General features: G+C 41.8%; 1 protein-coding gene across 1 annotated transcript in view; it reads left to right on the top strand.

Annotated features, from left to right (window-relative positions):
* TMEM154 (transmembrane protein 154) overlaps nucleotides 1-10,502 on the top strand; it is a 14,345-nt gene extending 3,843 nt beyond the window's left edge. The window contains exons 2-6 of the mRNA XM_009995981.1: nucleotides 4,378-4,689; nucleotides 6,439-6,466; nucleotides 7,531-7,616; nucleotides 9,190-9,250; nucleotides 10,379-10,502. Coding sequence (XP_009994283.1) covers nucleotides 4,378-4,689; nucleotides 6,439-6,466; nucleotides 7,531-7,616; nucleotides 9,190-9,250; nucleotides 10,379-10,502 — 611 coding nt within the window. The remainder of the gene's footprint in view (nucleotides 1-4,377; nucleotides 4,690-6,438; nucleotides 6,467-7,530; nucleotides 7,617-9,189; nucleotides 9,251-10,378) is intronic.
* The last annotated feature ends 2,376 nt before the right edge of the window (nucleotides 10,503-12,878 follow it).

Genomic DNA, 12,878 nt, shown 5'->3' with positions numbered 1-12,878 from the left:
CCCCCCCTGCCACAACAGGCAGCTGGGCAAGCCCTGGCCACGGCAAGGAACGGCCCTCCTGACAGCAGCATGAAATGCGGGAGTGGAAGAGAACAGGGATGAGTCTAGCAATAGGAGAGAGGATCCTATGGACCTTGTGGAGTCGTCTGACTATACCACCAGAAGGAATGTGTGTTTGGAGCAGAGTGGTATAGGACACAGTAATTTCACTCCAGTACCCACAGCTTTATAGCCTTTTCCTGTTTTGTCACTCTCTCGTGAGCCCTCCTTTCACTGTGTTTCTAAGGCTTTTAGGAAAGCTTGGAGAGACAAAAACTCCCTTTCAATCTAATAAGCTTGACTAGTCCATTGACTTGGCTCTTGCTTTTCCTCTATCCTACCCCTTTTTTCTTCTGGAAGTGGAAAGAATAGTGTAATTTGAAAAATTCCCTTCAGAGATCCAGTCCTTGAGTCTGATGAGAGGGCAGCAGGGAGTTTGATAAATTTACAGCAGAACTGAATGTGCTGACTCCTTGCTATTTTCCTTTGCCTCATATCCAACTGAAATCAGAAACCTGTTTGCCCACTTCATCAAGAAGCTCATATCACCACCTGAGTGCTACAGCACAAGCCTCAGAGGAAGAAATGCTGCAACAACAGAAGCGTTGCTTGTTTGTGATTCAGTTGTTTGGACTTCCAGGCTGCAAAGCTGCTGTATATTCAGCTCCCTCTGTCTCCCTTGAAAAGCAGGCTTGGGAGCACCTCCAAAACTCAAGCAAAGTTCATCAGTAATACAAGCATACTTTTAAAGTAAAAAATACGGGTTAATACCTTATACCATGGTATCTGCATGAAGTGACATAGCTTTTTTGTAATTTCTAAGAACTGCAGTGGAATGTTTTTTGAGGCACTGCTAGTGCTTGCTCAGGCATTTCTGTCCCTTGAAGACTAGATTCTCTAATACCTCAGTGGTGGGAACCTGAGGACTTCTTAGCTTCCAGTTCCAGCTATGCTCAGCTTCCCATCAGGACATGACACAGCTGCATACCAGCCCCTCTTCCTTCTGCTCTTGAAAGCATGGGAGGTGGCAATATGGGCTGGGCTGAAGCTATGATGTGCTCCCATCCACTTCCCTGGACAGGGGTAGAAGTTGCCAGCACTCATGCCCCAGGATGTCCAGACAAAGCTGAAGTCGACATGGCTGTTGTTTGAGCCAGAAAACAACACTTTGCTGAGATGTGCGGAGGGCTGAGTACAAACATCAGACTGTAGCCAAAAGCATAAGGCTGACCTCAGCAAGAGGAAGAGAACTGGCTTGACAGAGTCAAGTCCGTTCCATTGGCTGAAACACTATGGAAAGAACAGCTATCTCAGAGCCAGCCACATGAGTCTCATCTGGCCTGGGCAGCTGGCTGTGGCAAGTGCTGCATCTGCAGCTAAAGGCTGGAGCCTAACCCTCCCTGCCTGGCTGGAGGTACAAACCCTTCCTTGGTGCAAGCCACCAGGCTCACCCAGGAAAGCACTGTGATTTTCCTACCCCATAAAAAAATGTGATGTGTAGGTGGCCCAAGAGTGAGAGCAGCCCCTGTGTGACAAGTAGGGAATCCCTCAGGTCAGCTCTGGTCCTCAGAGGTGACTTGCAGAAAAGCTGGAGGGAGATGTGTCGAGGCAGCAGGTGCAAAACAGGAAATAAGCAATATCCTTGCAAGAATATTGTGCAATTGGCTGCCCTTCTGCTCAAAGACATATGTAATTCACTCGGAGAAAAGATCTCTGTAAGAGAAAATGATGATCACAGAACAGATGCTGTTTTGCCCCTGGAATTATACAAAGTCAACAAAATACATGGCAGCAAGGTCACTCCCTGTGATTTGCCATTTTCCTTTGTCTAGAGACTAGAAAAAATTATTCTATTTCACACAGAGATGAATCATTTGATAGCTCAAAATCAGGCAAATAAAAAGTACCAGAGACACTGGAAAAGTCTCTATTGGAAAAGAAACGCAGCATATGCTGCAGCTGGAAGTTTAGCCTTGCAATTAATGAGGTGTGACCATTTGCTTTTGCTTTAAAATCACACTGTGCTGTAGACATTTAAAAATTCCATTTTAGCTCTGAAAGTAAATGAAAGGTAAGGTATTTTCTTTTCCTATTGTACCATTTTCCTTTTCCTATTGTACCATACTCCCTTTCCTATTTGCACCATTTTTAGTAATGGGCTTGCCACTGTCAGTATATCAAATGAGGAGGACAAAGGTTTCAGGGCTGATGGCTAGTGGAGGAGAATGAAGCAAGGTTGTGCAGCAGTTCAGTGAGGCCGAGGTGGTCCTTTGGCTCCACCAGCAGCGCAGCCCATCATGCCATGGTCTGTGGCATTGCCACCTCTGGTGATACCTCACTGCTCTCTGCAACAATTGAAATTGAGTGGGTGCAGCACCAGGGACTAGAAACTGTATCAGAAAAATCAAGTGGTGAAAACTACTAAGGGAGTGGAGCTCCTCTGCGACAGGATTAACAAGAGCCAACAGATCAGGGGAAGGGTGGAGGAGCATACGTGTAAGGGGTCATTACCTACAAGGGAGACATAAATCATGTTTTGCTCTTGGCTGAAGTAATAAATACAGAGGAATACAACGTGGAGACTTCAAATAAAAAAATGTTTTTGCCACTGAAGAGCTAACATTTTCATTGTCATTGCAGCGAAATAATCTGGTGACCTTTGAGGTATTAAATACTATATTCAAGTATTAGATATTATTTATTAACATTCTCTCCCAGTTTTTAGGAAAGGAAACAATCAGGTGCCTGAGTGAGAAGCATTGCATAAAAACCTAAACAAATCACAGCTGTCACACTCAAATAATTTTGTTTGAAGCTGGGTTTCCTGGAATACAGTCTAGTGAGACATTCCTCTCCTCTTTGAGACCAATCTGACAGGAGAGGAGATACTGCAGATTGGATTAAGCAACAGATAATGCTCTAATTCTAGTTTTCCTCTCTCGCTTGACATCCCTGGGAAGGGCATCATCCTGTCCTTCTGATTTCTCATTTGTGAAAGGGAGATGATAACTGCTCACATCTCAGGGCCATTATGAAGATGTATGTGTTTACAAACACATTTAAAATGCTAAGTTCTTTTGGTTCCAGTCCTGTGAGATTTGAAATGCCAGCACCGAGGTTCTGGAAACATTAAGCTCTTGCTAAATCCATTGGAAATGATGGCTGCCCAGCACTTTGCAAGAGCAAGGAGAAACATGTCATTGCAAAAGTCACAAGAAACCCTTATTGCAAACAATGAGAGCTGTGCCATGCCAGCATTTTATCTGAAAGGGATGATAACACAAAATATAATAATTTAATTTAATGCTAAGAAAATTATGAAAGGTTTTGCACTTGGAAACATGTTGGTGTAATTTATCTAGGGGCTTAATCCTGAACCCTTGGCTACAAGGAAATTTTTGGGTTCAGTATAGAACACGGTAATCAGCCCAGAATTTGCTGTATTTCTGCTAAGCTTTAAGCTCCATGACAGTAAACACAGACTCTTAATTACCCTCAAAAACCCCATTGTTTCACTGTTACAAACATAGCAAAATTTAGCCACTTCTCTTGTAAAATATATGCGACATGAAACCAAACCCAAATCAAGTTTCAAAACCTCCAGACTTCGCATTTTTGAAGACCACCCAGCACTGACTCTTTGCCACATTGTACTTTATCCAGCCTGAAGGATCAGCCACAGGAGCAGTTAATTGTATTTGTATCCAGTGAAGTCCCTGTGTTATTGCTACCTCTTCTAGTCCATGCAGAAGTGAAAGCCAGCAGCTTCTGCAGCCATTCAACTTCCTTTCACCAGTTCTGTTTTTCGTAGTGAAACAGATTTAATACAGTTGAGGAAAGCACTGAAATGGGGAGATAAGTGAGTGGAGGAACCAGTTAACCTGGGATAACATTCGCCCTGAAGGGAGCACTAACTCCTTAGATAAATGGGGCTGGGAGAAAGAGGTTGCAGCCATGTGTACCAAGGCTGAGGAGCAAAGCAGGATGATGTGGTTTTCTGAGAAGCAGAAGTCTTTCACATGAGAGTGAGACCGGATGCCAACCTGCAGGGAAAAAACTGTTTGTGTAAAGCAGCTGCATGCAGATGGACCACACATACTGATGTGTCCCAGTAAGAGCCAGCTGAAGAATGTAGTCAGAACTGTAAGATTTTGTGACCAATTTGTAATCTAATTTTACATCTGATGCCCAAGACTTAAAATCTGTGTGTACAGAGCATCTGCTGCTTGAATTTTAAGACATCAAATGAAAAGTAAGTATTAAAGCTTGTGTGCTTTGACTCACTGGTAATACTGATGAAGTCCATAAAATGTTAAGTTATCCACATATATTTTGCAGGAACTGAAAATGATGGTTCAGGAGATGGATCACCAATATTATTCACCCCTACAGTAACGCCTCTTCCTGCTACGCATTCTTCAGCTGCAGGTGACCACGAGCCAGTACTTGTCACTGCAAGCACTACTGAAAGCAGTTTTGAAACACAAAGTACCCCAAATACTGAATCAAATACAGTCAACAATCAGGAGAGCCTAGAAGCTGAAGATCAGTCTATCTTGTTATATGTTGTCCCTGTCGTGCTGCTGGTCCTGCTGATTTTGCTGACCATATTTTTTATATTACATCATAAAAGGAAAAAATCTAAGCAAGGTAAATTTTTCTTCTCACTCATCAGAAGGATATTTTTAGGGTGCGCTTGAAATTAGAGGTTATCTAGAGGCCTGGGATGCCACAATTAGGAAGTATTTCTCTGGTTGTAGTTTCACATTTGACAGATAGGAAAGGGATCCACCCCTGGCCAGTGGTATCTTGGCACTCAGCTCTCCATGGGTGGGAGCTAGTTCTGCTTCCCAGCAACTCCTGCTCATGCTGCACACCCACAGGAGCTGCTTGCACTGAGCTCTGACTCCTGACAGTGCCAGGAACAGCATAAGGATGTAACCATGTGGCTGCAAACACTCTGTCTTTATGCTGAGTAACTTCATGCAAGGTGAATTTAATGCTCCTCTTGCCTACAATGCCCACAAAGTGAAGCCGGGCAGAACTTTAATAAAATAAGAAAAAGCAAAAGCATTTTAAGGAACGTTTTTAAGGTTTGGTGGCAGCTATGAAGATAGGACAGTAAATAAGCTAGGAGTCCCATGGTCAAGCTGCCTGGGTGCTGCAATAAGGAAGCACAGAGCTGCAGGGAGCTGCCTTGACCTGTTCACAAAGAAACTGGTACAGAAAATAAACTGAGATGTCGTATTGAAACCACACAGCTGGTAAGTGAAATCCTGAAATAGTCATACTGGTGTCTCTAGAGAACAGGAGTGCAGCTTTGAGCTCCTCAGCCTGCAAACAGTGACATTGGTTCAACACAGTTCATTTTGCAGTGCATTTTTAGGCCGCACCTGCCTTATCCCTGGGTCACCCTCGCAGCAAACTCTGAATTCACAACTAGGCGTATAGTTCCCTGCCAGTTTCTGGATAACCTGAAATGCAGGGTCATTTTTCAGAGTGATGGGAAATGCGGGGCCTTTCCAAAGCACAATTCTGGGATCTCTTGCCCTGGAGATACCAGCTTGGAGCTGGGATTTTGGGCATCCTCAAGGCAGGGACAGATGACTGAACGGCCCACGGCTCTCCAAGTTGAGGAATGTGCTGGAAAAAGTGGGAAGTGTCAGCACCCATCAGCAACATTGAATTAAAATAAGTTGATTAAAGAAAGTATACAGTGAGAATCCTACATGTAGTTCTTCACTCTTTTTTTTTTTTTTGTGGAATAAGGCTTTTCAGTCACTTGATTCCTGCAGAAACTATTTCTCTGAATAATGGCTGTTACACTAAATTTTTTTCCCATCTTTATTTTGTCTTGGGGTCATAACTAGCTTTGGATCCGTTTTGACATCAGTCTAGATCAGCTTCATTTGCCTAACTGAGATTTAATCTTCCATGCAAGTCCATTCCCCCTCTTCTCTCCATGAGTGGCTCCCAGCATCTCCAGGCAGAGCTGGACTGCCTGTATGTAGTCTGCAGCAAAATATCCTGACATTTCCAGTAAACAATTGTTTTTGCAGCAGTGGTTCCTTTTCAGAGCAGCATGTCTCTCACTACAACTGCTTTGCTCGGGGAAGCATGCATCTGCAGTGTCCTGCCTACTGTGGTGCTAACAGTTGGTTTCCTCCCAGCACGACTGAGCTAATAATGAGCTGCTTTTAGTGTATTCAAGAGTAAAAAGAATGGGTTCTTCTGAAAATTACAAACAGATGAGATGTTTTGGCTGTCATCTACAAGCTAACTATTATGCCTTTTGAAAACACAACCTGTTTTATGTGACCCTACTCAAGGCTTGTTTGCAGACTGGACCCTGTATATGCAGTGAAGAATTATGAACACCAACTTTGTTTTCTTTTCCAGATGAGCTGGGAAGTGAAAATGTGAAAAGGTAAAGTTTATGAATATTAGTATTATTGTTGTTGTTGTTTTTATTTACTCTAACAGGATATTATTATTATTACTGGCTTCTTCACTGCCTGTTTTTATTTAAGCATGCACTGAACACCAGTACCTTTTGACATCTCAAGAGGTGGCTAAAATGCATCTTCAGTATCTAGAGAAGGTGTAGGACTAGAGTAGGAGAACAGGTGCCCACTGCCTGCAGCCACCCCTACCCCTGCTCTAGGGCACCTGCAGCTCTACCAGCCACAAGATGCAACCAGACACATCAGGTGCCCCATGAGCAAAGGGGATCAGTTCCCAGACTAAACTTTTACTGTTCAGAATAAGGTCTGTCTTGCTCCCTTGTTTTTTAAGTTTGTCTTCTCGCTCAGAGGTGAGGCAGGATGGCTCACCCAGCTGCCATGAAAGCAATGCCTTAGCTGCTGGGAAAACATGCCAAAAGCTGAGTGGCTCTTATCAGAGTGAGAATTTTCATTGTTATCTTTTATTGAGCTCCATCTTGCTAATCAATGCTGGAAGTTATTATATTGGCTTACTGAGTTAAAAAAGAGGGATTTACTAAAAATAATTGTTCCACCGTGTGACTCCAGGAATGATCAGCAAAGGGAAGTTAAATGAAGACATTGAAATAAATGCAAAGTTATTCTACTCAGAACCTTTCCTTTTGAATTCACTGCCAACGTCAGCCACAGCTAGGAAAAAACTTTAGGCCTTCTGCTTTTATTGCTAGGACAGAGAAAAACTATTTTATTTTTCAGTTTTCTTTTTATGTCAGAGACAGTTCTCAAATAGCTGCAGCAATCCCGTGCTCTGGCATAGTCCAGACTCCACCATCTGAGTCCCTCTCTGCATGGGCTGTCCCAGCCAGCCCCACCTCTGCCCAGGAGGGCACCCACTGGGATAACATCTCAGATTACTAGGCGAGGATGGCTTTCCAGAGTTTCATAATGTGTCTGAAATTATGAAGGGCTCATACAAAATTACTGCTTTGTACATTGTTTGAATCAAGCATTTTGTCTAATGCCTTTTTCTTCCCTCCCTCCTCTCAAGTCCTATTTTTGAAGAAGACACACCCTCTGTTATGGAGATAGAAATGGAAGAGCTTGATAAATGGATGAACAGTATGAACAAAAATGGTACATGGTAACCCCTCTACTCCATCATCCCTCTCTTTCTAGATGACGTAGGTCCCATATGTAGAAAGTCAATGCAAGGCATTTTGTATGCCTGTCACTGCTTTTGCTACAACATTTTTAGTTGTGTTCTTGACTCCTTGATACTAAAATAGCACAAATGTCAGGAGTAAAATTGTTCAGAGGACTATTTTAGTTTGGGAGCTTATTTTTAACATATGATGGAATATCATAAATGTTTTGAGTTTCCAGAAGACACTTCAATTAAACACACATAGAGCTGTGAATGGTATTTAGATTTTTAAATACAAGTTTTAAATGCTAAATACTAGTTTCTCTGAAGCATCTAGTCCTTTCACTCCTCAGAGTTTCTATACACTCTGTGCTCCACACTGTGGTATTGTAGAAGAAACACTGATTTACTTATAGTTCAGGCCACCATTTCCTTAAAATTGCTGCTGTGATCCTGTGAATACATCCCTCCCCTCTTTGTGCCCTTACCCTTGCTTGCCATCTCTACTGCATGAAACACAAAATGTTCTTTGCTACCAGCACCATTCACCATCTACATCCTCTCTGACAAATCTAGCAGCCCATGGAGCAATCAGTACCTGCAGTAACTATCACCAGCAACATCTTCATCTCCCTGTTAGTTACTTCTAAGTACCATGTATTTTTTTCTCCCATTTTCCTCCCAGCTTAAATCTCCTGGTCAAAGCCTTAAAAGGCCTTACATCTACTTTCAACGCTTTCTGTAAAAAAAACCATTGGTCTCTGGTTAGGTGTGAATTAACCAAGGGCCAATTTTGAACTGCTAACAGCTTGTCACTGGCTCAGAAATGCTGAAAACCTGCTATTTTTTTCATTCCTGATGCTTTGTCTTACATCCAAATGGCTATTTTGCCTGACCTCCTAAGGATGCTCTGTTTTTCAGGACATAAAACTCTTTGGAGCATTTCTTTGCATTAACACAGTGCTCCACATGATGGGGTTTTGACCTTCATGGTCCATAAGCTCCAGTAGAAAACATGTACTAAGCAGCAGTAGCGAAGTAGAGGAACTAAGTATAGTACATAAGGAAGTAGAGCTGTAATTTATTTTTTTTTTAATTATGTGGACAGAAAGGAGCAATTAGGTTACATACAGACATTTTTTTTTGTTACTGCTCCCTAATCCCCAGCTCCATATTCCCAGCTGGACTATAAAGCATAGGTGTAATTATAAGCAGTGGAAGATTAACAAGTAGTTTTCCCCATGGTACCTAATAGGAAAGAATCCTCAAAAGTGGTTCATTTGTACAGGTGAACATAAACAACTGAAACACATATAATAAAGTAATTGTGGAAATACATATAATATAGTAATTATGGAAACACCCATCAAAGGGAAGGAGGATTTAAAGCACATAACATTTATGCTCTAGGGAGCATGAAGATTTTACAGATAAAAGGGTGAAGAAGAGCATCTGCAGTTTTACGTTCTAGAGAGACTAAATGATAAAAGTTGATGTAATATTGAAATAAATCTAGAAGAACTGCCGAGAGTAACTGCAGTCTTGTTTCTTACCCATTTTCAGCTGACTGTGAATGTTTGCCTACTGTAAGAGAAGAGGAAAAAGAATCAATTGCCAACCCAAGGTACTTTAAATTCATTATATTATTTGAAGAAATAAGTAATTCCAAAATAATCAAGATTTTTTATATATATGTAATTATAAATTAAATCATTCTTTGGTTTAAGTTTTAAAGTTTTTATGTAGAATGACTTTGATTTAAACTTAATAGATTTGATGCTCTTATTTCTAAACCACTCTCTGCCCATAAATTGCACCCCTAAATAATCTTGTGGTTGTAAACCGATGTGAGACAGGCAGCCAGATGGCACAAAAGGAGTTTCACTCACTGATCAGATGTTAGTTTCCCAAGGTGTTAATACATTCAGCATAGCTTCCTTAGCACTCCTCTCATTCGTAGACACTCAGCTTCCCTCTGCCACCAGGTGCCTATAGGTCCCTGAGATGTTTCCCCTTCCAGATGTTTTGGCTAGAGCTCTAACCTGCCAAACAGGAGCTCGTCTGATCACAGGAGATCACCAGAAGGATCTTCCCAGTGCCCCCATGCAATGCTCCCCCAGAGCTGGCACTAGCTCGTGGCCCAAGCAGAAATCCCAGAGGGATGCAAAACTGCAATCCTGACAGCTTGTAAACTGAAAAACTTTGTCTGGCTTTCTCACGATTTTGGACAGAACCCCTAAAACCCTTCTCAAACTCCCATTTTCCTAATTAAAAATTATGGTTCCAGCTGGAAGCAGGGGGTTGTACATTACACTGGTCTTGCAGCTGCATTTTGAGGAGTGGGCAAAGCAGGTCCTCTGTGCCAGGTTACCATAACAAGCAATTAAACCATCCCGTGTGCCAAGAAAATCTCTGCTGTAGCAGAAGCAGCAGACATAAGCAGGGAAGGCTGAAAGACGGGAGGGGTGACAGGAGAAGGACCTAGGCCTTCCCCTTTCCTTGGCACCAAATAACTCAGCTCAACAAGCCCATCTGATGGAGCTGCACCTTCCACTGTAGACCATCATATCCCTGACCCCTTTTGCTCAGGAGTGAAATAGTGGTGATGTAAAACAGCACTGCTGGAGTTTCTGCTCCACTGCAGCAGCTGTTTGTATTACAAAGGTTTCTGCTTACAGCTACTGCAAGAGAAATCATTCTTGTGTTGGGGGGGGTCCGTGGTGTTTTTTAAATTTTTTTAAAAACTACATAGGTTCCAGGTGGAAGGAAGTGCAAGAATTTTACCCTCAGCAGCAGGAAAAGATGCTGGATTCTCTAGCCATCTGGGTCTTCCCTTCCAGCTTTTAAATGATAACTCAGAGGGGGAAAACTCTTGAGGAGAGGCAGCTGCATGGCAGTTCTCTAAAAACAGATTTGCTGACTGTTCCACAGATTATAGGATGGAGTATAGGACACAGGGTGCTTGAGCTAACACCAGAAGTCAGTCGTGTTACAAAAGGCCTTTTAGGCACAGTAACACCCTGAGCATTCCAAAACTTACACAGTTCATTCTCAGAAAAAAAAAAATCATCCTGACCTACCAGCTTGAGCTGACATTTTAAATACCATCCTTGTTAAAATGTTTTGTTTGTTTGTTTTTTTAACTGGATTTTTATTAACCCCATCAGAAGGTGGGGGTTTTGCTCCTGACTGGCAAAAGGTATCTTTGGGCTACACCCTACCTTAAGTTCCCCAACTGTGAAATAGAGATTGTCATTTCAAAGCACTATAAGCTTAAGCTTTGATGCAAGAAACAGCCCTGTTCAGATAAGTATGTGTCAGTCAGACTGAAGGAACACCCATTATTTAAGCATAATTTTTATTACTCCTATCTTAGGATCAGACTGTAGGAAATTTATGCCTCCAAATTGTAGGAAGGTAAACAAATGCAAATAAAAATAAGATATTTATCTCTAAAACCTTCAGAGCTGCTCAAAGGATATTAGTTGAATGCAACATGAAACATTCTTACATTAAATTTCAGATCCTGAAAGACTGCTTGCTTTGGGCAAATTTCCTCCCATATTACAGTAATTCCTTGTTTAGATATTATTAATGATATTTCAGTGTGGGAAACATCTCAAGACCTCACTAAGCACAGCAGGTTAAGTGTTGTTTTCCTGCTTCATAAAGATGTTGGGGGTAGTGGAGTTCATCAAGACAAATAGTTTTTAACTATTAATTGATTTTGTTAAGATATCATTTTGGAAACACCTGAGACTAAACATTTCAATAATGACATTTTGACATTTTCAGAATGAAAGTTGTCCCAAACCTACTTTTCAGAGTAAGTGAATTTTTAATACAGAATTTTACAAGTCTTGAAAAAAACAGAACCCTGTGGCTGTGAAATATTTCTAAAATAAGTGTTTTGCTTAACTCAAAACTACTTTGTCAAATTTCATATTACATGAAATTTTGAAAAGTGAAAAGGTATCTGAAGTTGTGGGATTTCCTTGTAAACAACAACAAAAAAAAAAGAACTCATTCCAGTTTATTTCTGCAATTTAACCTTATCAGGCCAAGTTCTGCTGCTTTTCCTGACCAAACTCTTAGCTGAATAAGTATGTCAGAAAGAGAACTATACACAGATAAACCGATGTTTTCAGCAGCTCTTTTGAGCAAGAAAAGTGAAACACTATGAAGTAAAATTAAACAAAGCTAATATCATGGCGAAAATCTGTACTGAGCATCAAGGCTGTACATTTTTGCACAAGAGGGATGATTTGACAGCCTGGGCTCTCTTGTAGGTGGAGGTCTCCTGCCTTGTGTGTAAGTTAAGTTAAAAATAGATACCTGTATGTATGTATATTTAAATATAACTTGCCTTTGAAACATAGTGTTAATTCCTGATTGTGCCTGAGCAGAGAACCATGAAATCTCCCTGTGGGGAGGCAGATGCTGGGGCAGGAGGTGAGAGCTGATGCTCCTGCAGGGCACAAGTGGGTGCAAGACCCATCTCTCCCCTGGGGACTTTTACCCCTTTGGCAAAACAGAAGTGCAGCCTGTCCCCTTCACAGAATGGGTCTTCATAGGCTGCCAAGTATAATGAAGCAGTCGCTCCCCCCAGCTTTACCACACCTCCTGAGGGGGTCTGGTTTTCTGTGGGCTCTTCTGGGCACCCTCCTAGTCTTTCTGTCCTAAAAAGAGTGACTCTTTCTATAGAGAAATGTTCTGAGTGGGGAGTAAGTTGGTACAGAAAGAAATACTCCTTTCCCAGGCTGTGTCTCAGATTGGCAAGATACTTAAAAAAACATGCAAAATATTACAAGTGGCCCTTTTAACTTTAAAGGCGGTTTAAAACCCTGCTGTTAATGCCACCTGAAATCTAACCAGCTGATAAAAAAATGTCACATTTTTAATATTGGCGTGAACCAAACATTTTAAAGAAAGTGCTAGTGAATAAGCTAGCTAGGCAGAAACCAGAAAGACAAAGAGAAAATCCAACTGTTATGAGGCCAGATTTAATATTAAAATTCCAGCTGTGAAAAACTAACCTCATCTATGGAAAGAGGTCAATTTGATTCCTCAGTCTTTGCCTGGGAGCAGGAGGAAGGTGCACTGGGTAGCCACTAACCAGCAATCAGACCAGCCCTTGCTGCCAGCATCTAGCACCACAGATGCGGTTGTTCATACATTGCACGGCTGACACTTGCTTTCTGGCAACACCTTCCCATCAACTCATGAGGTACTCTTGCATACTATTTCCTGCT

Source organism: Chaetura pelagica, unplaced genomic scaffold (assembly GCF_000747805.2).
Source record: "Chaetura pelagica isolate M959 unplaced genomic scaffold, ChaPel_1.0 scaffold142, whole genome shotgun sequence".
Classification (NCBI taxonomy): domain Eukaryota; kingdom Metazoa; phylum Chordata; class Aves; order Apodiformes; family Apodidae; genus Chaetura; species Chaetura pelagica.
The sequence above is the reverse complement of the archived record's forward strand: the minus strand, read 5'-3'. Positions and strand labels throughout refer to the sequence as shown.